This window comes from Nansenia antarctica, assembly GCF_963989245.1.
Source record: "Nansenia antarctica genome assembly, chromosome: 8".
In the NCBI taxonomy this organism is placed as follows: Eukaryota; Metazoa; Chordata; class Actinopteri; order Argentiniformes; family Microstomatidae; genus Nansenia; species Nansenia antarctica.
Window position 1 is genome coordinate 37,994,442 of NC_137678.1, and position 25,945 is coordinate 38,020,386.

The window sequence follows — 25,945 nt, forward strand, 5'->3', positions numbered from 1 at the left end:
CAGCAGGTTCTTTATCACCTGAGGACGGGAGACGAGACATGTCAGTCACATCCTGTCTGATTCTCTCGTGATTTTACTGTTTTTGTATATTGATATTAACCCCTACATAAACCATTTTAATGTACTTAAATAGGCAACACAGTATATTAAAATGGGCTAGTGTTGACCAAGTCTCCCTAAAAAGATAAATAAGCTAAAGCAGTGGTTCCCAACCTTTTTGGACTCAAGGCCACTTAAAAATCTCTAAAGCAGTCGCGGCCCACACATTTTACGGACGCATCCTTTTTTTTTGTGTGTCATCATTATTCTCTTATTCTTATTGGATATTTCATATGCATCATCATACATAGAGTGCAGTAGGCCTAGTAATAGCACACTGATGATGCATTTTTTAGCATGCATGTATTTTTTAAATTAAAATGTTTTAATTTATTTTGCCCATGATTTGGCGACCCACTTGCAGTACTCTCGCGGACCTCCAGAGTATATATATACTATGTATATATACTATACTATATATATATATATATACATAGGTTGGGAATCGCTGATCTAAAGGGTTAAATAAAAAAAATAACAAATACCTGTTCCCCTGTGGAGACGTCCAGGAACTTGGACTGCAGCTGGTGACAAAAAGACAGGACCAGCTCTCTCATCTGAGGGATGGAGGGAGAGGGAGAGGGAGAGAGAGGGGGGTGGCGAAAGGGGGAGACAATCTGTAAATCTGTGTCAAAGCCAATTTTGTAATTTAAAAAATCTTTCTCTAGTATGAAGATTCAACTATGTCAATATGGTTCAGTTTAAAGTCAGATGTTTGAATTAAATAAATCAAATGTCTTATATAGCGCCTTTATTCAAAGCGCTTTACAACAGCCTCTCATTCACCCATTCACAGTTCACACACCAATGGCGGCAAGCTACCATGCAAGGCGCCGGCCCGCTCATTTGGAAGCAATTTGGGATTCAGTGTCTTGCCCAAGGACACTTCGACACTTGGCCAGCCGGGGCTCGAACCTCCGATCTGCCAACCTTGCGATCATTAGACGGCGGCTCTACCTCCTGTGCCACAGCCGTTGTTTTGGGAGTTTTTGGGAGTGGTGGTCCGGCCTACCTTCTTGTCCAGGTTGGTGGTGAGGAAGGTGGTAGCCACAGGCTCTGCGGCGGCGGTGGTGGAGGTGTTGGTCCCAGGCCCCTCCCCTCTCCAGCGAGCCACTAGCTCCTCTGGCTTGTGGCCGGCGAACAGCTGACCGAACAGCTGGGATGCCGTGAGCCACACCCAGCAGTGGGGGTAGCGCAGGTGGGCCTCGATGTGATCTGGGGAGGACGCGTGGTACCATTAACACCAGTCCACAACAACAAGAGCATTCATTGATTTTGTTATTCGTTTGTTTGTTTGTTCGTTCATTTATCATGGTAAATGGACTGCACTTATATAGCGCCTTATTCCAAAGTCCAGTCCACAACAACGAGCATTCATTGATTTTGTTATTCGTTTGTTTGTTTGGACTGCACTTACAGTATAGCGCCTTATTCCAAAGCGCTTTACAATGGCCTCTCATTCACGCACACATTCACACACCGATGGAGGCGAGCTACCATGCAAGGCACCGGCATCGCTCATTGGGAGCAATTTGGGGTTCAGTGTCTTGCCCAAGGACACCTCGACATGTGGTCAACCAGGGTTCGAACTGCCAATCTGCAGACCTTGCGATCATTAGACGCCGGCTCTACCTCCTGCGCCACAGCCGCCCCATCATTCATTCATTCCTTTATTATCCATCCATACATTCCATTATCATTTATTTGTTTGTTCATTCATTCATTTATCATTCCTTCATTCATATAGTAAAGCAGCATCTTTGTATAGATGTGTGGTCTGAGACGGACTCTTACTCCACATGTTGGTGAGGGTGTCCTGTGGTTTCCAGAGCTCCAGGAGGCTGCAGTCCTTGGTGAGTTTGGTGATGAGGGTGAGGTAGCTGAAGAGCAGTCTGTCTGCCGCCTTCTCATCCTGTTCCTCATCAATCTGACAGACAGACAGACATGTGACCCACGTGCCATGCCATGACAGATATTATATTCAGGGGTGCAAAGTTCGCACTGAATTCGGCAAGCACTCCTTCATGCACTTTGCGCCCGCTGCCTGGAATTCATTACAGAGCACTTTGAACTTGAAAGAACTCATTTCTCTTGGAACTTTTAAAAACCTTGTGAGTAACTTGGAATCAGCCTCGTATCGTTCTTGCCCCTGTTTTGTATGAAAGTCCCATTATTTTATTCTATTTATTCATATCGTTCTTGCTCCTGTTTTATATTTTATATTTTATATGAAAGTCCCATTATTTTATCCTATTTGCTCTGATCAAATTGTATCTGGTGTTGTTTTATTGTGTAAGTGTGCTGTTTGTTTTAACTGTTGAAACTTGATGTTGAGCTGCTGTCTTGGCCAGGCTTCCCTTGAAAAAGAGACCATTGTGTCTCAATGGGACCGACCCTGGTTAAATAAAGGCAAGGAGGTGATCGGCCAAAAAGGTGACACTTTTTTTTGGGGTTGTTGCCTGAATCAAACGAAAATGATCAATGCCCGGCGCCCAGGCCCCTTCCCATGATGCATGCTACATTTTTCAATCTAATATTGTCCAGCTCCAAATCAAACAAACCTCAATGTTCTCTCTTGTACATGATCTGACACTGGAATGCTTTACTAGTGTTTACACCAGTAATGTATACATCCACTATAACAATAGTGAACAGGTAAGCGTAAGTGGCGTAATCCACTAAAATGCAGACCACATCATCTCAAGGTCCCTGGTTCGATTCCGGCCATCGGCATATCCTGCATGTCATCAATCTCTACTGTCTATCCCAATAAAACAGAAATGCCCGCAAAAAATATTTATGTATTAAAAAAATAAAAACAATAGTGAACAATAACGTGGTTTCCACTCACGTGTTCGAAGCAGTCAGGATGGATCTCACTCTCCAGGAGGGGCAGCAGGGCGTCCAGCCGGCGGGCGAACCGAACCCCCTCCACCTCCACGAACAAGCCACACACCTGGGCCCCCAGACGCCGCAGAGACACCTGAGGGAGAGGAGCAGAGGTCAGAAGAGGTCACAGGTCACACAATAAACAGGTTCAACAGGTCACTGTGTCACTGCATTCTACCCAAGGAAGACAAACACCATAGCCAAGAGCCATAGACATACAAAGATGCGCACGTGTGCGTGCGTGTGTGTACCTTGTCTCCAGTCAGCCAGGTGTCAACAAGGCCAAACAAGGTGTTCTGGTTCATCTGGTCCAGCTGGCCCAGCAGGGTTTTGATGGCCAGGGCGGCCATTCTCTTACAGCGTGCTGAGTCATCGTTCACCATGGCCAGGGCCAGAGGCACGAAGAACAGCCCACAATGCCGCTGGAGCAGGTCCTGGAACATAGCCCAGCATTAGACACTAGAGTAGTTGAACCTAAACACTGAACTAGGGTCAGTTTGTACATGTATCCACCTTAAAGGTTACGGTTAGGTTGTGGAGCGGGTAAGCAGGTCCTAGATTTGTGGTAAGTGTATGATCAACCTAGTGATACTTAATTCTGGAGAGGGCCACAGTGGGGCCAGAGGGGTTTTTGTCCCAGCCTAGTGCCATCATCACTCCGGATTGAACTGATCAACTGATCTTCAAGACCTTGATTAGCTGAATCAGGTGTGTCATTGCTGAGCTGGAGGAGAGGCCTGCATCACTGCAGCTCTCCAGGACCAGGAGTGAGGACCACTGACCTAGACCCCAGTGGGACTACAGCAGTGACAAGGCTGAGATGAGATGATGAGATATAAATACCTGAGGGAAGGTCTGGAAGATAAAGGCCAACAACTCTAGGACAGACTCTCTGCCTGTGTCATACTCGTAACTGAGAGAGGGAGAGAGAGAGAGAGAGAGAGAGAGAGAGAGCTATTGGATCTGTACTTCCAGTATCACACAACTTAAAACAACCCCGCAGACTCACGCACACGCACACACACACACACACCTGAGCTGGGCCACCACGAAATCGAAGTGGAACCTCAGTTTTCTGCCCAGAGGATAGTCCAGGAGGTACTTCTGGTAAATCTATGAGTGAAAAAAAAGAAAAGGGAGATACAGTCAGTGTTTTGGTATATCAAGCTTTTGATCTTTAAAAAAAAGAAGAAGAAATCTTTCATGATCTTGATGAGAACAACAAAAATTAGTAAAAACCACAAATAAAATCCATTAAATATCAGTGAAACTCACATGTCGGCACTGGACCCGGATCATGCCGTTCTGCCCGGTAACCGCCAACATGGCTACCTTCTTCATCAGGTCCTCCATCTCCGGCACCACTAGCTTTCTGGACAGGATGGCCTGGAGGGGAGGGGACAATCAACCAGAGGCCTAGAGAAGGACCAGGCCTGGAGAAGGACCAGGTCTAGAGAAGGACCAGGCCTAGAGAAGGACCAGGTCTAGAGAAGGACCAGGCCTAGAGAAGGACCAGGTCTAGAGAAGGACCAGGTCTAGAGAAGGACCAGGTCTAGAGAAGGACCAGGTCTAGAGAAGGACCAGGTCTAGAGAAGGACCAGGTCTAGAGAAGGACCAGAGGACCTAGAGAAGGACCAGAGGACCCAGAGAAGGACCAGGCCTAGAGAAGGACCAGGCCTAGAGAAGGACCAGAGGACCTAGAGAAGGACCAGAGGACCTAGAGAAGGACCAGAGGACCTAGAGAAGGACCAGGTCAAGAGAAGGACCAGGCCTAGAGAAGGACCAGAGGACCTAGAGAAGGACCAGGCCTAGAGAATGACCAGGTCTAGAGAAGGACCAGGCCTAGAGCATGGTAAATGGACTGCACTTATATAGCGCCTTTTTTACCGCTGATCTGCCAACCTTGTGATCATTAGATGGCGACTCTACCTCCTGCGCCACAGCCTCCCCTAAGAGAAGACACCGGCTATCTACCCACTCTGCATTTGTGACAGAAGATGAAGGAAGGACTCCCTGGCGCCCCACCAACAACCCCAGGTCATTAAGGGGAGTGCGCCTTCTAGTGTTTACAACTCGAAATCGACATACTTAAAAACTCAATCAGAATATGTATTCACCATATAAGGGTATACATGCTAATACTTTTGTAAAAATAAACAAAGGAGGGCATTAAATGTGAACATTACTCCGTACAGACGTGGAAAGGGAGGGTGTTAGTTACCTTCAGCAGTCCGAAGGCTGTGGCCTGACGGGATTGGTCATAGATGTCCTCCTCGGCGTATCCCAGAAGCACTTGCAGCTGTGTCTCAGAGATCTTGTGTGTCTTCATGCTCCTGACCAAGATGGTGATGGACTGACGAGGAGAAGGGAGCAGAACACAGTCAAATATACCATACAGAGATAAACATTTTACAGGGTTCCTACAAGTTTCAACAAGTCAAATTTAAGACCTTTTTAAGACCTCTTTGGATATACATTTTTACCTATTCGCGACACCATATGATAGCTTTTTGTCATCCTCGAGGTGATGAAATTAGGGATTTCACTGCCATACAGACAAAAAAGTAAGCGAATTGCCTTTTTTGTTGTACCAGCTTGATTAATTTTCGCGTAAATAGATGTGGTCGGACTGATTTCCCTGCAGGATCTCATTTTTAAGACCTAGCACCTAATTTTTAGACTGAATAACAGGAATTTGGGACCTTTTCAGGCCTTATGAATTGGATTGCAGGATTTTAGACTTTAAGACTTTTTAAGACCAGTGCGGGAACCCTGATTAGATAGGATTGGAACCATGAACTGTAAATCCACTGTATGCTTGTATCCATCCACACTGTAGCAAGCGGAAAAAAGTGTGTGCGTGTGAGTGTGTGTGTTACCTTGAAGCAGTTCTGGACCAGGTGGAAGTTCTCCCCGCGGGCAGCTCCAGCCTTGGAGTAGTCTTTGAGCAGGACAAACAGCTGCTTGGTGAGCTGACCTGCTTGCTGCTCCACCGCCGGCAGAGGGAACTTCAACAGCCAGGTGAAGGCCAGGAGAGACTCTGTTATCACCTGAGGAGAGCCACACATTTAAGTTGTCATATTTGTGTTTGTATTGCATCGTTTTGTATTTGCGTATGAAATGTGCAATACAACAATTGTGGGTGTCAAACACACACACTCATCGACACACAGACACACACAGACAGACAGGCAGGCAGGCAGGCAGGCAGGCAGGCAGGCAGGCAGGCACGCACGCACGCACGCACGCACACACACACACACACACACTTCTAGGAGACAGGACCAACCTTGACGTGCATGGAGGTGAGGCAGTCCAGCAGCAGGGAGACGAAGGGGTCCAGCATCTCCAGGGCCGAGGCCTCGGAGGAGTTCACCCTGTGCTTCTTCAGACTCAGGTGGAGCAGCTGGACAGAACCAGGACACCATGTTAAATACGCATGGGGGAGAAAAAGAATGACAGTGTAACGTCATGTGTGTCACTATTAAGCTGGAGCAAAAGCCTGCAAAAGTGCAGCGGTCCAGGACCATGATTTAGATATACTATAATAATATGCCATTTAGCTGACGCTTTTATCCAAAGAGACTTACATTGCAGTGAGTGCATACATTGTTTCAGTATATATGGTCCCAGGGGAATCGAACCCACAGCCTAAGCGTTGTTAAATGGTAAATGGACTGCACTTATATAGCGCCTTTATCCAAAGCGCTTTACAACGGCCTCTCATTCCCCCATTCACACACACATTCACACACCAAGGCGCCGGCCCGCTCACTGGGAGCAATTTGGGGTTCAGTGCCTTGCCCAAGGACACTTCGACATGTGGCCAGCCGGGGCTCGAACCGCTGATCTGCAAACCTTGCGATCATTAGATGGCAGCTCTACCTCCTGAGCCACAGAGGACCACCATAGACCACTGCTGTATGGAGGGTGGGACGTACCCTCAGCCCAGTGTCCACCAGGATGTGCATGTTGGTGCGACTGCTGACGGGGGCCTTCTGTCCCCCTCTCTTCGGGGTGGGGGGCAGCAGCAGGCAGCTGGGGGGGGGCAGGCGGGGGTCCGGGGGACCCTTGACAGAGGCCTTCTCTCTACACACACACACAACAAACAGAAGAAATATATATATAGAGAGAGAGAGAGAGAGAGAGAAAGAGAGGGGGTGAGAGTGTATGCGTGCGTGTGTGCGTGAGTGAGTGTCTGCACGTGAGTGAGTGAGTGTCTGTGTGTGTGTGTGTGTGTGTGTGTCTGCGCGTGAGCATGCGTGTGAGTGAGTGAGTGTCTGTGTGTGTGTGTTTCTGCGCGTGAGTGTGAGTGAGTGAGTGTATGCGTGCGTGTGTGCGTGAGTGTCTGCACGTGAGTGAGAGAGTGAGTGTCTGTGTGTGTGTCTGCGTGTGAGCATGCGTGTGAGTGAGTGAGTGTCTGTGTGTGTGTGTGTGTGTATGTATGTGTGTGTGTGTGTGCGTCAGGAGTACTGTGTGGTCTGTACCTGTTCCTCTTGGTGACCAGGGGCAGGCTCTCACTGACCAGGCCGTGGCTGAGCAGTAGGATTTTCTGGTGGGTCAGGCCCTGGTTCACCAGCAGGCCCGCCACAATCCGCTTCAGCACCGCGTGGGACCGCCGGGTCGTCTTCAGAGTGGCTGTGCTCTCTAGGATCTACACAGGAGGGGAGGAGGTGGGGGGAAAAGGAGGAGAGAGGGGGGAAGAGGAAGAGAGAGAGGGAGAAAGAGGAAGAGACAGAGAGAGAAAGGGGGGGGAAGAGAGAGAGGGAGAAAGAGAGAGGGGGGAAGAGGAAGAGAGAGAGGGAGAAAGAGAGAGGGGGGGAAGAGGAAGAGAGAGAGGGGGGGAAGAGGAAGAGAGAGAGGGGGGGGAAGAGGAAAAGAGAGAGGGGGGGAAGAGGAAGAGAGAGAGGGAGAAAGAGAGAGGGGGGGAAGAGGAAGAGAGAGGGAGAAAGAGAGAGGGGGGGAAGAGGAAGAGAGAGAGGGGGGAAGAGGAAGAGAGAGAGGGAGAAAGAGGAAGAGAGAGAGAGAAAGGGGGGAGGGAGAGTGAGAGAGAGAGGGGGAGGGGGAGAGGAAGAGAGAGAGGGAGAAAGAGAGAGGGGGGGAAGAGGAAGAGAGAGAGGGGGGGAAGAGGAAGAGAGAGAGGGAGAAAGAGGAAGAGAGAGAGAGAAAGGGGGGGAGGGAGAGTGAGAGAGAGAGGGGGAGGGGGAGAGGAAGCGAGAGAGAGAGTGACAGAGAGAGACAGAGGGACAGGGGACACCCAGTTAGCAGAGATACCACACAGCAGTGGCTGGTAAACATAACAACACAATGATAGTAAAGTGCGTAAGCGTGAAGTTATTAAAACCCCGCTAACCTCTTTCATGGGCATTATGAGTTGCAACACCCTGTCCTGGCTGCAGTACTGGCCCAGCAGCTCGTAGGAGTCCATGCTCTTGCTGTGGCGGGCCTCCATTAGCTTGGACACAATCCCCTTCACCTCCTTCTCCTCCGCCACGGGCCCAAACAGCTCCATGTTGAAGATCTGGACAAACAGTGGATTTACACGTCAGATGTCTGTGGGCGGTTGGGGAGGGGACTGGTTAGCTGTAAGGGGGTTAGACACACAGCTTTAGAAAACAAACACACACACACCTCTATTAGCAGGCCCATGCTTGGGTCCAGGTCTCCAGTCTTCAGCGTGGACTTGAGAGCAGTAATCAGCGAGTACACAGTGAAGGTCAGCACATGGACCTGGAGGAGGGAGCGAGGGAGGCGAGGAGAGAGGGAGGGAGGGAAAAGAAAATCAGTGGAGAGTCCCACCAAACACACAGTAATACTACTGCCATATAAAGCAGAGAGAATGTTCATGCCATCAATGTCGTCATTTCAGATCCATCCTTTGGCTCCAAGGAAGCAATGAAAGACACATTTTCTAAATGTCCAAAACACCACACACAGACACAGACAGACACAGACACACAGACACACAGACACACAGACACACAGACACACAGACACACACACACACCTGGTAGCCTTTGGTCAGGACGTGATGCATCTCCTTCAGCAGGAAGTGGATGTAGGTGAAGCCCAGAGTCTGGATGATCTTGATCAGAGTGTTCCGCGCCACGTCTCGGATCTCCTGGAACCGGTTCCTCAGCAGAACACACACCTTGATCAGGATCCTGCAGGAAACACACACAATCAGCCACGAACCAAACACATACATAGACACACACACACACACACATTTTAGTATCTTTATTTGCGTTCACATTTTACTATAAAATTCTTGAACACAAACATTAGTAGCTGCATCAGCATAGAACACTCGGTTGCTCAATGTGTTTCAGTCTGAGTCTAAGGGTACAGGTAACACCTTCTCCTCCATATGTGCCGGCTGCCAATTATTGCAGATACTGAGCAGAATTTTGCCAGGGCCTTCGCTTTAGGCTTAGGAATTCCTGCTGTCTGCAAACCCCTGACAACTAGTCTGTGGACACTTCCAAGGCTTCCAAATATAAACCCAAGCAGTTTACATCCGTAACCAAGCTGTACATCCTTGAGTGGTTGGTACTTCACAACCTCTAAATTACAGTCGAACGCACAGCTTACTTCCAAGATGATCACATCTCTACTGTCCTCATCGACAACAACAACATCCGGTGTATTAGCAGAGACACTTGAGAGAATATTAGAACTATTATTGCACAGATTGAACATGGTAGTTGTGACTTGAGTGTTTATATGTTTTAACAGGGGTTGTAACGTAAGAGAGCATGTCCTTAACCAGCAAGTCAACAATTCTGTCATGCCTAGCGATGTACATGCCTTTAGATGATAGATAGATAGATAGATAGATAGACTTTATTTGTCATTGCTACAGTACAGGTACCAAACAACGAAATTTAGGAGGGGAGGCTCCCCTGGTGTTTAGGAAAGGAAAAAGAAACACATTTTAGAAAAAGCATAGATGCATAAAATCACAAGAAGGTAAGGAGCTGGTTTACATCAATAAAGGCTATGTACACAATCCACTGTACTATACTGCACAGATAGTCAACTAGGGTTGTCATATTGCACAAGAAAGTATTTTTTCACATTATTTTAAAGTGTCACAGTTTGCAGGCTTGAAAATGTACATGTTTGTGCCTCAGCACTAGCTGCCATACAATCCGTCCGGACTGTCCTGGGCCCAGAACTTAGGCCTTTTCTGTGTTCAGGGCCTTGACGGCCCTGTGGTAGAAGCTGTCCTTCAGTCTGTTTGTCTTAGCGGCCGGGGTCCTGTACCTCCTGTTCGAGGGCAGCTTGACAAAGTGTTCGTGCCCAGGGTGGGTCGGGTCCTTGGAGATCTTGGAGGCCCTCCTGAGACAGCGTGTTTTGTACAGCACCTCCAGAGAGGGGAGGGGGGCGCCGGTGATGTTCTGTGCTGTTCTCACGACTCTCTGTAGCTCGTTTCTCTCCGCTGTTGTGCAGCTGTGGAACCAGTTGGAGATGCCGAAGGTGAGGATGCTCTCCACTGCGCCGTGGTAGAAGGCCACCAGTATCTCCTTCTTGTTGTGTTGTTTCCTGAGGCATCTCAGGGTGTATAGCCGCTGTTGTGCCCTCTTTATATACAAAGCAGCCATTAAGAATGTGAGACAGTGATTCAGTGGGTGAGTTATGGTCGTGGTGCAGACAGTGAGGAGAGACTGTATTGGGGTACCACAGAGAGAGGTTGAGTCTGGTTGGAAGGACCTGTAATCTTGCTTTAACTGTGAATGTGGCAATCTCCTCATCTACTGCATAGTTCTTGAATATGGAGTGTGAAACAGAATGATCAGCGGTAGGGAGGCAAGCTAGCTTTCCCTGCAGTTTTAAAACAGTCCAGTGTTGTTGCTGCCTTTGTTGTTGTGTTAAGACGAGGTGCCTCCGTGTGTGATCTGGTGACAACTGATGTTCTGTGTCAATGATGGTAGCCCTTACTGAGGTTGAGCAGTCAGCTATTATATCCTCAGACACTGAGTCAGACCTCACCCAGTCCAGGGAAACTCCAGTCCTCACACAGAGGTCATTGAGGTCAGGCCAATCTGACCAGACCCCAAAGCCAGCGGAGTGGGTGTCCATCTTCAAATTGGGCTTCCTCTTCAAGCTGGGCTCGCCCTCTCTAGTCAGGGGAACTTTGCGGCGTTTCATGTCCAGAAACAGGGAGGACCTCGCAAGCTCCCTGACGGTCTTGTCATCGCTGTTAGCATGTTGAATGAATGAATGAATGAATGGTCTTTATTGTCATTGCTATAGTACAGGTACCAAACAACGAAATTTGGGAGGGGTGGCTCCCCTGGTGCTAGGAAAGAAAAAAAAAGAAAAAAACAAGAAGGGAAAGGAGCTGGTTTACATAAATAAAGGCTATGTACACTATCCACTATACTATACTGTACAGATAAAACACTGTGCTGTACTCTATGCTATGCTATACCTATTCTAACATTTCCTATTTCTCTACAACCTTATGTACCCTAGGGTTGTCATATTGCACAGTGTTATTGCACATTCATTTAAAGTGTCGCAGTTTGCAGGCTTGAAATGTACACATTTGTGCCTCAGCACTACACCTGATTTTTCAATCCAGCAGCTGCCATCAATCCGTCCAGACTGTCCAGGGCCCAGAACCTAGGTCTTTGCTGTGTTCAGGGCCTGGATGGCCCTGGGGTAGAAGCTGAGCTTCTGTCTGTTTGTCCTTGCGGCCATGGTCCTGTACCGCCTGTTCGAGGGCAGCCGGGCAAAGTGTTCGTACCCAGGGTGGGATGGGTCTCTGGAGATCTTGGATGTTCAACAAGTGTGAGAGACGTTATATATCCATTCTACGTTTGGAACCGAAAACCCTCCCTTCTGTTTAGGCTGAACAATTATGTCTCTGGTGGTATGAGAGTTCAGTCCAAACCACTTCCCCACAGGGAGACCACTTTGTCATTCAGTTCTCTGAGTGTTTTGCCCGGGAGATGGACGTTGGAGAAAAGATGTTGGATTCTGGACAGGGCGACCTGTCTGATGGCCTCCAACTTTATGAGCAGTGGAAGTGGTGAAACATCAATGAGGTCCAGCCTGGTGGTGAACTCAGTGACCAGAGTGGCGACTTGTTCCTTCCATTCACCTGCTACATTGAATTTGTGCCCGAGGTAGTTGCACGTCTCGTGCAGGCCGTAGACACGGATTGGCTCTGAGTAGATGGTGAACTCAGGGTTTCTGTTCGTCTTAGATTTGTACCACCTGTTTCCCCGACTTCACCTCTGATACAGAACGGCACATTTAGATTGTTTAATCTCCAGACCGGACCAGTCGAGAACAGTGTCTGTTCTGGAGAGCATGTTCTTGATGACACTCCCCTCCCGAGAAGCCAGCTGTACATCGCCGGCGTAGCCTTGTACAGGGTTGGGGGACAAGACATTGGGGGGAGCACAGGCACACAACCACCTCATCCATCCGTTGATGGCGAGCACAAAATTGATGGCGCTCCACGGACAGCCTGTTTTAATGCCCACCTGGAGGGGAATGGAGTCTGTGAGGTGTTTTCCACAGATGACCTGCAGGGATGATGAATTGTAAACATCTGCAACAATGTCAATAAACACCTCAGGTAGATTTCCCTCAAGGCGTTAATCATGACACTGTGAGACAGAGTTCCAAAAGCATCCCTGAAGTCCAGGAAGACAGAGTAGAATTTACAGGATTAATGTTTGAAATCGTCAATCCCAGTCTTCAGACAAAATACGTGTTCATTCACAGGGGTCTGTTAATGTATGCCTTCTGTTTTGGTGACAGGATGTTATTGTCCACTAACCAGGGAAGCACACGGGACAGGATACATTTCATGAACCCTTTGTCGATGGTCGGTAGGAGAGAGATGTCTCTCCATGTTGTTGGATCATCTGGTACATTGTCCTTTTTCGGGATTCGATGAATCATTGCACCTTTCCAGGACTCGGGCACCCTCTTATTCTCCAGAGAGACATTATAAATACATGTTCATTTTTCACATGCCCATGGGGTCCTTAAGGCTTTCATATAAAACTCCATCAATACCACAGGCCTTGTTGTTAGGTAGGCTCTGTAGGACGGTTTCTACTTCAGCCTGAGTAAAATAGGAGGTGTCTGGAAAGTCACTGGGTTGCACTGGTGGTAGGCTACTCCAGGGTGTTAATGGGAGTGGGTCGTTGATTGATGTTCGGCTTCGACATTTATTTTCGTAATAGGACTTCACCAGTGTGACGTCACTGGGGTGTTGAGTCTCTGAAGGCTCTCGCTGTCCTGGAAGGCCGCCCATTGTTGCGGAGACAGAGGGTGATGGTACGTGGAGAAATCCGTGTCCACTGACAGTCCGCCCGGGTGGCGCACGCACGCACACATACACACACACACACACACACACACACACACACACACACACACACGTACCCAGGCAGGTTGGCGTCCATGACGTTTGGGGGTAGAGTCTGCATGAGTTTGACCATGGCGAAGGCGATGGGGACTCTGACCACCTCCTCCTCCTTCACGTCCTTAGACCTCACTGCCTTGTGCTCGTCATCTCTCTTCACCTAAACACACACACAAATGTCATCAATCTGTATTCTAACACTATCACAGTGCGATGAGGCACATGGAGGCAGAGTGTGAGTGTGTGTGTGTGTGTGTGTGTGTGTGTGTGTATGTGTGAGTGTGTGTCAGGGATCCTACAAGTTTCAACAAGTCAAATTTAAGACCTTTTTAGACCTTTTTTAGACCTCTTTGGATATCATTTTAGACCTATTCGCTACACCATATGATAGCTTTCTGTCATCCTTGAGGTGATGAAATTGGGTATTTCACTGCCATACAGACAAAAAAGGAAGCAAATTGGCATTTTTTTGGTTCCAGCTTGATTAATTTCCGCATAAATAGATGTGGTCGGACTGATTTCCTTGCAGGATCTCATTTTTAAGACCTAGCACCTCATTTTTAGACCGAATAACTGACATTTGGGACCTTTTTAGGCCTTATAATGCTAGATTTTAGACTTTACGGCTTCTTAAGACCAGCGCGGGAACCCTGGTGTGTGTGTGTACCTTGGCGTTGAGACACTTCTGCAGCCTGGGCAGGACACTGTCGTTAACCGTGCGGTGGATGGCCACGATTAGAACCTCCAGCTCCTCCTGGCTCTGGGGTAGCCCGCTGGGGGCCGCCGCGGGAGCCTTCTTCTTCACCGGGACACCTCGGGGCTCCGCCACCGCGGCTGATTCCGTGGCGTCCGTTTCCATAGCGACCTCCTCCGCGCCGTTTTCCACGGCGTCCGTTTCCACGGTGACATCGTTGGCCGTTTCGGCGGGGTTAGTCTTTGCGTCCTTGCTGTCGGTTTCCATGGCTTCCTCCACGTCGCTCTCGTCTGATTCGACAGCTGCTGCAGCCTCCTCCTCTTCCTCCTCAGCCTCTTCATCGACAACGGCGTTCGAAGCTGAACACACAGAGAGGGGATGATGTTAGACACATGGGGCCCCAGTCCCATTTCGATCCCCTGGCCCCTCGGTAGGGGCAACAGCTGGTTGGCTGAAATGGAGTGTTGAGTTAAATGAGGGTTGGTTAGGGTTAGGAAGCAGGGTCAGGGTTGGAGCAGGGTCAGAGTTGGAGCAGGGTCAGGGGTCAAACTCACCCTCTCTGGCCCTGGCCTTGGCAGCCTCCATGTCTTTGGCCAGAGTCTCGCGGTCAAAGTGGAACGCGTCTAGAACTGTCACCAGCAGACTAGGGGGAGATGAGAGTCAGTCAGTCAGACCAGGGTATCACAACAATGTATATCTCCCTCTGCCGACAGCATGCACACAAACACACACACAAACAAATAAATTCTTTATCTTTCAACAACATTGAGACACAGCACCGCGCGCGCACACACACACACACACACACACACACACACACACACACACACACACACACACACACACACACACACACCTGACGGCCAGTTTCTGCTCGGCCTGTGATGTCTGCAGTATGTGGACGAAGTGTTTGAGGTAGTAGAGGTACTTGGACCAGGTCAGCTTCCTGCACACTGCTCCAATCACCTCCACCGACGCTGTCGTCATGCCCTCATGCTGCAGAGAGGGTATTACATAGGTTAAACACGCACACACACACTCACACTCACACACACACACACACACATGAGATTTGAATGCTATCATGCTGAGGTAGCCCTGCATGAGACCTGAAAATTCAACTATCGCCCTTAGGCCTTGAGGACGTCCTCTTGTCCTAGCTGTAGACACTTGGGTCTTCCATGTGGGAGGCCCAGGTTCAAACCCCGGCCTTCACATTCACACAGACAAGCAACTTGAAGTCATTAGGGGAAAAAAACTAAACGCTAACTTTCAGCATCTTTTCGTCAAAGAGCGCCGTCATGGCGTAGGGCATGATGTAGCTCTGGAGCGAGCGTGACGTCATGGTCACCGCGCCCTCCGTCAGCTGCTTGGCAAACCTCCTGAGGGCGCGACCCTTGCGGTGGATCTGAGAGGGAAAAGAACACATACAGGGCATGGGTGACGCTGTCTCTCTGTCCATGTGATGGAACAATAGAAAAAAACTTTGTTTTCCACAAACTATGGAAATTTTTAATTTCAAAATATAATGGGCTGGCCTGCTTCTTTGGCGCTTTTCCATTTGTCGGCCCGGGTCGCCTCGGCTCGGTTCGGCTCGCTTCTTTAGCTACCCTTCGATACCAGGGTCTAAATTTAGACCCGGAACCTTTTTGCCAGGCTGCGTGTGACGTGTGACGCTGCACACCGTTGATTGGTCAATGGAAATCGTCATCCCATGTTCATAGATTTCTTCGCTAACCGCCATCTTGAAATACCACATTCGCTCTTGGAAAATTTTACTACAGTTTCTGTAATAGCTTATTAATAAAGATTCGAAAAATTATGCTGACCATCGTATTATCTTAGTTTAATGTCATTTCAATGCATCATAGAACTTTTATTTACAACAAGCATAACACAAAAATTGCTATTATGCACCGTCTTTGCCCGTGAATAACACCGGCTGTGAATGTGGTAGAAACACAATACTCCTTTGCTAACTTCACCATCGGTCTACGGTCATTTTGAGCCCTTAACCACCGCGCTGACACCCCGAGAAGTTATGCTTTTAACCGTAAACTCAATGAACCGGGAGTTCACCCGGCCGCTGCTGCTCGCAGCACCGCTTGCTGCTGGTTGAAAGTCCCGTTGACAGCGGGGGCAGAGAAACGTCTTAACAGGGAATTCGCTCCGCGCTGTCGACCGTGATAGGAGTGTAGGATCGACACCATTCAAATGGTTTTGGATTCCCTGTCCTCTCCTCTATCCGGACACGTTGGAATTGTTATCCTAACCCACGGTAATCCAAAGTTATTAACCCGCAAAGCACCGCTTGCTGCTGGATGAAACTCCTGTTGACAGCGGGGGCAGAGAATATTTCTACCCGGGAATTCGCTCCGCGCTGTCGACGGTGATAGGAGTGTAGGATCGATACCATTCAAATGGTTTTGGATTCCCTGTCCTCTCCTCTATCCGGACACGTTGGAATTGTTATCCTAACCCACGGTAATCCAAAGTTATTAACCCGCAAAGCACCGCTTGCTGCTGGATGAAACTCCTGTTGACAGCGGGGGCAGAGAATATTTCTACCCGGGAATTCGCTCCGCGCTGTCGACGGTGATATGAGTGTAGGATCGATACCATTCAAATGGTTTTGGATTCCCTGTCCTCTCCTCTATCCGGACACGTTGGAATTGTTATCCTAACCCACGGTAATCCAAAGTCATTAACCCGCAAAGCACCGCTTGCTGCTGGATGAAACTCCTGTTGACAGCGGGGGCAGAGAATATTTCTACCCGGGAATTCGCTCCGCGCTGTCGACGGTGATAGGAGTGTAGGATCGATACCATTCAAATGGTTTTGGATTCCCTGTCCTCTCCTCTATCCGGACACGTTGGAATTGTTATCCTAACCCACGGTAATCCAAAGTTATTAACCCGCAAAGCACCGCTTGCTGCTGGATGAAACTCCTGTTGACAGCGGGGGCAGTGAATATTTCTACCCGGGAATTCGCTCCGCGCTGTCGACGGTGATAGGAGTGTAGGATCGATACCATTCAAATGGTTTTGGATTCCCTGTCCTCTCCCCTATCCGGACACGTTTGAATTGTTATCCTAACCCACGGTAAACCGAAGTTATTAACCCGCAAAGGGCACCGTGTTTGTCCGTGAATAACACGGCACACAATGATACTAATGAGACATGACTTTATTATGTGTACATAGCTTCCTCTCTCTCTTTCTCTTTCTCTCCAAAAAAATCACGGTTAGTAATATACCACATGCCGAGGAAAAAGTATACGATAGCTTCAAGTTCCTCCATGTCGCTGTTGTTGTGGCTGTGTTGTGTCTCGTGAAAATATACGTCACCACCATGGCGCGCTGTTATGACGCGTAACTCCGCCTACTATCGCCTACTCCTCCTACTAGTTCCTGGTCTGTTGTGTATAGTGGAAAACCAGAACTGTTCAAAAGCGGGCCGATGCGACCCGAACCGAAGCAATCCGGGCCGCTGATGGAAAAGCGCCATATGGTGTCCTACCTGTATCTATGGTACCTGTATCTATGGAGTCCTTCCTGTATCTATGGTACCTGTATCTATGGAGTCCTACCTGTATCTATGATACCTGTATCTATGATACCTGTATCTATGGAGTCCTACCTGTATCTATGGAGTCCTACCTGTATCTATGGTACCTGTATCTATGGTACCTGTATCTATGGAGTCCTACCTGTATCTATGGAGTCCTACCTGTATCTATGGTACCTGTATCTATGGTACCTGTATCTATGGTACCTGTATCTATGGTACCTGTATCTATGGAGTCCTACCTGTATCTATGGTACCTGTATCTATGGTACCTGTATCTATGGAGTCCTACCTGTATCTATGGAGTCCTACCTGTATCTATGGTACCTGTATCTATGGTACCTGTATCTATGGTACCTGTATCTATGGAATCCTACCTGTATCTATGATACCTGTATCTATGGAGTCCTACCTGTATCTATGGTACATGTATCTATGGAGTCCTACCTCTATCTATGGAGTCCTACCTGTATGTGCTTCATGTGTTCAAAGAAGTCTGACTCGGGGTCGTTGTAGTCTGTGAGCTGGACCAGGTCTCTGAACTCTCGTTTGGTGGGGAATGTCTTCACCAGACAGGCCAGCACCGTGGTGAAGTCATGCTGCACACTCTGAGGAAGGAGAGAGAGACTGTGAGTGTGTGTGCGCGTGTGGTGTGCTACACAAAATACATATTTCCAAAACTTGATATGGTTGATTCAGCTTGCCTTGCTTCCGATGTACCTGGCAAGCTTAACCAAGCACATCTCAAGACAACATATTTTGCCCAGTTCTGGTGTGCGTGCGTGTGTGTACCTCCGTCTTGCTCCTGAGGCCCTTCCTGACAGCGTCCAGAATGGTGTGCTGTACGATCTCTTTATACTCCTCCTCACCGCGGCCCACTGCTGCCAGCTTTGTAATGACAGCTGACAAACACAAGGTGGCGTTGTCTGCCAAGGACATGTCTCCGATCTACACACAGGAGGGAGAAGAAGAAGAATGGATACATGAATGTTACTAAGGCCCGATCCCAATTCACCCCTCCGGCTCCATTTTCACCCCTTCGGCTGTTTTGCGCGTTCACGTTTAGGGGAGTGGTGTCCCAATTCATTTTTCATGGAGGGCTAAGGGGGAGGGCTATCCATGGCTTCGTTTGGAGAAATTCAGGACCCACGTTCGATTCGGAGCCATGACCCCAGGATGCATTGCGAATCATCTACAGAATTCTGATTTCGCTCTCGTAGGCCTAAATGCGGAAGCCAGACACAAATGTCATTTACTTTTACTGTACTTATTAATAAAGATTTTAAAAATTATGATAACCATCTTATTATCGTAGTTTAATGTAATTTCAATGCATTATAGACCTTTTCTTTATAACAAGCATAACAAACAAATCGCTAATATGCCGAGGTGCTGTGTCTCTAACGTTACAGGCATGACAGTCGCGCATATTGACATATCTCCATGTCTGATGGCATATGACACCTACTAATGTCATTTCAATGCATTATAGACCTTTTCTTTACAACAAGCATTAAAAATTCACTGTTATGCCGAGGTGCTGTGCCTATGCCTAAGTTCCACAGTCCAGCGCGCTCAGGTTTAGCAGTAGACTGGTACCTGGGCACTTCCATTAGACTTATGGCTGACATAGATCGGTGCGCGATTCACATTTCAGAGATGTACAATCATGTTTATTTAGAAATTAATTATTACCTGTGGCGTTTGACAGCGGAAATATAGACATATTTAATGTAGTTATCTATCTAACGTTAGGCTGATCTGTGCATGATAGGCGTGCATTTTGACCTAGTTCTATCGCATTTCCCCCCCTTAATGGTATATGACGCTATAGTTGTATAGCGGGACTTTTAAAACAAAACTACCCGCAATCTAATCCGAGCAGTTGTTATTATGTAATATTATTGATGGATGTGCTATTTTTGATGGAGCAGTGAGCGGGAGACTCATCAAGGACATGTAGTTGACTAATGCAGTGGACAGTGGCTTTCTCCAGCGTTCCTGTCGGATTTAACGCCACGAAAATAAATCTGCGCTCCCTGTAGATCATGCATTTTTCCATGTTTCCCTTTGATGGCATATGACGCCGTAAATTAAAAAAACTAAAGTTCAGCCGCGAAGTTGTTGCACTGTTGTCCTATATCAGTGCAGACTGGCAAGATAGGAGCACATGTTTCATAAAGGTTAGAGCGCCGTTATTCTGTCATGATCTGATAATGAAGCATTGTTCTTTTTTATTTGATGACTTGTTTGATCGATTGATAGCGTAAAGTTGTGAATGAATCGCGAGCGTCAATGCTTTTCTATGACACTACTGATGACGTAACAGGGTCTTGAAGGGTTGTCCCATTTCATAGGGGAAGATTTCAACCACTATGGCATGTGGCTCTGTTCCGAGGCCTTGGCTCAAAAGCGAGTGGCACTCAAAAACGAGCCATAGGGGTAGAAAAGGGAATCGGGATTCGGCCTTAAACTCAGAATTAGACTCAACTGATATTGATAAATATATATATATGTACGTATATACAGATTTCCATATCGGTGACTACAACTACTGTTATTGTGTGTGTGTGTGTGTGTTCACCTCAAAGGAGTGGAAACAGTTGTGCATGATGACGTTGATGAACTTCATGTCCAGAGTCTCCATGTCGTTGATGCGCCTGCTAGCTTCCTGGAAGGCTGTCAGACGCTTGTCAAAGTACACCTCATCCAGGTGGCGACTGTCAAACGCGTTCAGCTACAGGAGAGAGAGAGAGAGAGAGAGAGAGAGAGAGAGAGAGAGAGAGAGAGAGAGAGAGAGAGAGAGAGAGAGAGAGGAGGGATAGAGAGAGAGAGAAAGAGAGAGAGAGGAGGGATAGAGAGAGAGAGAGAGAGAGAGAGAGAGAGGAGGGATAGAGAGAGAAAGAGAGAGAGAGAGGAGGGATAGAGAGAAAGAGAGAGAGAGAGAGAGAGACAGGAGGGATAGAGAGAGAGAGGAGGGATAGAGAGAGAGAGAGAGAGAACCACAGTTAATAACTGTTATGGTGAGGATAGGAATAACATGTGGTGTGTGTGTGTAGGTGTGGGTGTAGGTGTGTGTGTAGGTGTGGGTGTAGGTGTGGGTGTAGGTGTGGGTGTAGGTGTGGGTGTGGGTGTGTGTGTGTGTGTGGTAAATTGCAGCAAAGAAACAGCGACAAACAACTCCACCCATCCTCCTCATGTGGATGAATGTGTGTGGTACTGACGTGTTTCCTGATTGTCTAAAAGGGAAGCCAAGCCTACCTGAGCCACCAGATCTGTGATGTACTTCAGTTCAGGGTCAAGGTCTGCCAGGGTCTGAGGAGGAAGAGGCCAACACCGTCTTTGAGAACAGAGAGACACAACAGCCCCGGCACAGGAGCGCCCCCCAGAGGTGGATCTAAGGAGCGTGTTGGCCTAAACACACTTCATATACTGTTCATATACCACATTTTGTTTACATCTGAACAAGGACTCGTTTTTAATTGTTGATAATGTGACCAATAATCCACCAGGTCCTTAGACATAGGTACTGGTTGCGTCCTTAGACATACCGCATTTTCCGGACTATAAGTCACACTTTTTTTCATAGTTTGGCTGGTCCTGCGACTTATAGTCAGGTGCGACTTATATATCAAAAGATAAATAATTTCATACTGACTGACATCTACAGTACTGACGTCTACAGCCGCGAGAGGGCGCTCTGGGCTTGTGACAACTATATGCTGCTCCTGTACCACTGAAGAAATTAACTGAAACATTAACGGGAGCTTGGTGAACTTACTTACCAGTACCTTGCTTGTTGGACTCGCTGGCTTGTTATGTTAATTTAGCCTATTCAGCCTCCCAGGTATGTTCTTTATGCTATTGTGTAGCTGAATAATGATAGTTATGGAGATAGACTCCAGTTCTATGAGTGGAGCGGAGCCCCATAGGGGAGCTCTGCTCCTATTGGTTTACCCCGCTACCTAAAGTAGCCAATGACTGAATTTTTCGATGCCTGCGCCCGCCCTGGGGTGCTATAAAAGGGGCGTCCTTCGATCCCTCATTCTCCCAAACATACAATACAGCCGGGTTTGAACAAGTCGAAGTGGGCCAGCAGCCCTATGGGGCTCCGCTCCACTCATAGAACTGGAGTCTATCTCCATAACTATCCTTCTATATCGTGGAGCTCCGCCCCATAGGGGAGCTCTGCTCCTATTGGTTTAGGCGGAGCGAGCGAGGCCAAATGTACCCCCACTGAGACTATTAGTCAGAAAACAATCTCAGCGGCACCCGGAGCTGACCACTGATGTTGGTTCAAGACAACCTTAAAAAGTTGGCCCAACCCACACCGAGTCTGCTCCACTGATCTAGCCCTTACGTGAGCACGTAGGGTTGTTGATCTAACGGAACATGTCCTGGAGGAGGGTCCCCTCCCCAGGCACATCCGTATTCATTCATCCTGACAGCACTTGAATAGAATCCCCATGACCAGGGTAATCCAAGTGCCTTCCCCACTACATCAGTCATCAGCAAAACTGAGGACAGAATGAGAAAAGGATGAGGAAGAAATATCTTTCAAGTAATACCGTACAAAAAGTGATGGCGACGACCAAGACGCCGCCTCACATATCTCCTCCACTCCCACTCCCCTGAGAATGGCCACTGATGTGGCCATGCCCCTGGTGGAATGAGCCCAAATGCCAGTCGGCACGGGCTGCCCCTTCGATTCGTATGCGAGGCTGATCGCCTCGCAAATCCAATGGGACATTAGAGTCCTATGAGGGCGTCTAAGCCTACACACTCCAGTCAAAAAACGCTTAACCAGCGAATGAATGAACAGTGTCGTTGTCGCAAAACCCTCATGACAAGCTGAGATGGCAGCCGCGTAAACTTTAATAGTTCCCGCCGCCAATCCCTTGTCAAACAGCGACTGTAAGAAGCACAAGAACGTTTCGACCCGACAGCAGACTGGGTCAACGTCCCGTCCCTCACACCACTGTGTAAACACTCGCCAGCGCGCCGCATATCCCTTTGCAGTGGATTGCGCGCGCGCACTCTGAATGGTCTGAATGACCGCGTCTGTCAGACCCCTGCGTTCTAACAAGTCCCTCTCAGTAACCAGGCCATGAGGGGGCCCCCCATCATAGGTGGCCCCCTCACCAAGCCTCTGGCTTGAGAGAGTGCATCTTGTCGATGAGGTATGGGCCATGGGCCCTCTACCAACATCTCCATCAGTTCCGGAAACCACGGGGCTCCGGGGCGGTCTGGGGCTACAAGAATTAACTCTAGCCTCTCTGACCTCACTCGTGCCAACAGTGGGAGGATAGATATCAGGGGTGGGAACGCGTATAACAGGACCCTCGGCCATGGGTGGTGTGCGAATGCATCGACTCCCAACGGCGGGTTGTCCAGTTCGCGCAGGGAGAACCAAAGGCGACACTGCGCATTCATCCGTGACGCAAACAGATCCACTTCTGCTTGCCCGAACCGTGCCCAAATCAGAGACACAATGGAGGGTGCTAACCTCCAGTCGTCGTCCCTCGGGCCTCCCCGTGATAACAGATCTGCTCCTTCGTTGAGCAGACCTGGAATGTGGAGAGCTTTTAGCGAACTCAGGTGTGTGACAGCCCACAGCCATACATCTGTCGCTAGGCGATGAAGTGACGCTGAGCGTACTTCCCCTTGACGATTGATGTATGCTACTGTTGTCCTGTTGTCGGATCTGACTAACACGTCCAGATCCTTTAACACCGGGGCAAAATGAAGTAGCGTTAACTTGACCGCCTCGAGTTCCAGCAGGTTGATGTGACGCGTCTCCAACGGTCCCCATCTTCCTGCCACCGAACCTGCCTGACGCACTCCTCCCCACCCAGTCAGTGGGATGCCGGTCTGCCCATGGCGACTCCGCGCGCGATGACGCGCGGGTCTCTCCAGTAGCTCAGGTCGGTTTTGACCGATCTCGGTATTACAATCAACTTGAGACGGTGTCTCACTGGATCCAGTCGCAGTCGTGCGAACCACCTCTGCAGTCTGCGCATGTGTAATAGGCCTAAGGGGACCACTACATGGGCTGCAGACATCAGTCCTAGTAAGGACATCATTGATAGAGCGGTGATTGTATTTGTCACTCGACACACCCGGAGAGCTGACGTCAGTGTCGCTCTCCGTGGTGCCGATAAACTGGCCCTCATCTTGGCAGTATCCAACTGAATGCCTTGATAGGAAAACTGTTGAGCCGGCCACGGAGCACTCTTTGTCCAGTTGACAGCTAAACCCAGCTGAGTGAGGTGCTGCACCAGTGAGGTTGCGTCCCGAATGGCTCGATTTGGGCATTGGGCCAAGACCAGTAGGTCGTCGAGATATGCTAATATGCGTATCCCGTTTCGCCTCAGTGGTTCGAGTGCCGTCTGCACGCATTTGGAGAAAGTTCGAGGAGCAAGCGCGTACCCGAAGGGCAGGCGCGTGTACTCGTAAACCTTCCCTTGGAAGGCAAAACGTAGAAATTTCCTGTGCCTCTCTGTGATTGGCACATGAAAATACGCGTCCCTCAAGTCTATGCTGATTCCGTAGTCGCCCTTCTGTATACAAGACAGGAAGCGTCTCGTTGTCAACATACGAAAGGGGCGTTTCGCCACTCTCTCGTTGAGGACCCTTAAATCTAATATGGGTCTCATGCCTCCCGATTTCTTTGGGACAAGGAAATACGGGGAGTACCACCCCATGTCCCACTGGTCCCTCGGAACCATTGTCACTGCGCCCTTTGTTAGGAGATTCGTAATCTCCTCCTGGAGTGCACGTGTTTTTATCGGGCAGGACAAAACAGTCTCTCTCACGCCCCTGCAGGGCGGAGGAGGCTGAATGAACTGTAGTGCATATCCCCTCCTCAATGTCCTGTCTAGCCAGCCCGACAGAATACCTGCCCCTTCTAGCCATTCTGCATAACGCAACGACAGCGGCTGGGCCGTCTGTTGTGGTGCAGTCGACAGAAAAAGTTTGAATTTCTGTATGACCCCAGCCGCCGCTGCACAGCCCAAGGTGGGGTCATTTCGAAAGGGATGGGTTGCCGTCTGTAAAGAGTGCTTGTTATGTGTAACAATGCCCTTTATTGACTTAGGTTTATTATGCCTGATAATCAAAGAACCGGCCGCACGCTCATGAGCTGGGCCAGATCCTGATAGACATGGAGGGGTTTTTGATGTAAATAACGGTCCCTCTATACGGCTACAGACAGGGGTGTTTAACCCCCTTTGTGTCGTGATAGGTGTTAGTCCGCTAGGCAGAGAGCTGGCCACACGCTGGTAAGCTGGGCCAGTCTCCGCTTTGTTTCTAACCGGTAGCGATTGGACCACACTCTGACAAGGCAGGCGGGTCTCCGCTCTGGTAGATAACATGGGAAAATCTCCTTTACTGAAAAAGTAAGGTGGGGATTTTCCTTCTTTTGCCTCTTTATGAGGTAGCAGCCATGAAGAGGAAAACCGGTGGTGGGGTCATTACAGACCCCTCCGCCAGTGAAACCGGGTCACGCTGCCGTGGGGGGCCGTAGCGGGCCCTCCCAGTGGTCAGCGGCGGGGGCTGGGGATGCCGAGTGGGGCATGGCTCCGTCGGTAGAGGTGGAGCCAGTGCCGCATCACGCCGAAACCTCCGTTTCGCAGCCGTTGACGGCCTAGTCGTCACCCCGGCGGAAGAAGAAGAGGTGGAGGGTCGCTGGAGGGGGAGGTGTCTGGCCAGGTGCTTCTTAGCCTCCTCCATCGCGGCCAGGCGCTTCGTCATGGTGTGGACCGAATAGCCCTTGTCTCTCTATTGGAGCATTCAGTAGGGCCATCCGGTCCGCCCCGGTCATGGTGGTGAGAGACAGCCACATCTGTCGCTGCTGCACCACCGCGTTTGCCATCAGGCGACCCCCACAAACCGCGACGCCCTGGGACAGGTACATCGTCGCGGCACTGAGCTTGCTCAGAAGCTCCGCCTCCGCTGCAGACAGACCGTTGGGTCGGTCTGTGGTGATTTTCGCAATGGCGGCGTTAAACACGGCGATGTTATTCGCCGCCGCCGCCGCTTGCGCACCGAGAGCGTAGCTCTTGTCTACCAGGGTGGCGTTAAACCTGTCACGCTGGTTGGGCAGGATAGGTTTTTTAGGCACCGACCAGGCGCTGGACCCCGGTACCAGTAGGCGGCCAGCGCTGGTTCGAGCGGCGGGGAGCCGTCGGTCATCCCCTCCGCGAGCCCCTCCACTCTGGTAAAGGGCAGGAACGCCTTCACTGGCGCCCTGCCTGTGAGTGGTTCTCCCCACTTGTCCTCCACAAACTTATCTAAGCCCGGGA

The 25,945-nt window shown here is 49.3% G+C and overlaps 1 protein-coding gene across 1 annotated transcript in view; it reads right to left on the reverse strand.

The window, feature by feature from the left end:
- The window catches only part of utp20 (UTP20 small subunit processome component), a 58,865-nt gene that overhangs the window by 2,749 nt on the left and 30,171 nt on the right, over positions 1-25,945 (reverse strand). Inside the window, 26 exon segments of the mRNA XM_080538321.1 lie at positions 1-18; positions 585-656; positions 1,112-1,314; positions 1,894-2,026; positions 2,951-3,082; positions 3,240-3,422; positions 3,832-3,901; positions 4,022-4,101; positions 4,264-4,374; positions 5,210-5,341; positions 5,868-6,038; positions 6,278-6,394; positions 6,930-7,077; positions 7,476-7,642; positions 8,342-8,509; positions 8,620-8,718; positions 8,996-9,152; positions 13,402-13,541; positions 14,049-14,434; positions 14,630-14,718; positions 14,932-15,071; positions 15,346-15,483; positions 18,110-18,250; positions 18,435-18,590; positions 20,227-20,379; positions 20,904-20,957. Of these exon segments, the coding sequence (XP_080394447.1) occupies positions 1-18; positions 585-656; positions 1,112-1,314; positions 1,894-2,026; positions 2,951-3,082; positions 3,240-3,422; positions 3,832-3,901; positions 4,022-4,101; positions 4,264-4,374; positions 5,210-5,341; positions 5,868-6,038; positions 6,278-6,394; positions 6,930-7,077; positions 7,476-7,642; positions 8,342-8,509; positions 8,620-8,718; positions 8,996-9,152; positions 13,402-13,541; positions 14,049-14,434; positions 14,630-14,718; positions 14,932-15,071; positions 15,346-15,483; positions 18,110-18,250; positions 18,435-18,590; positions 20,227-20,379; positions 20,904-20,957 (3,558 nt within the window).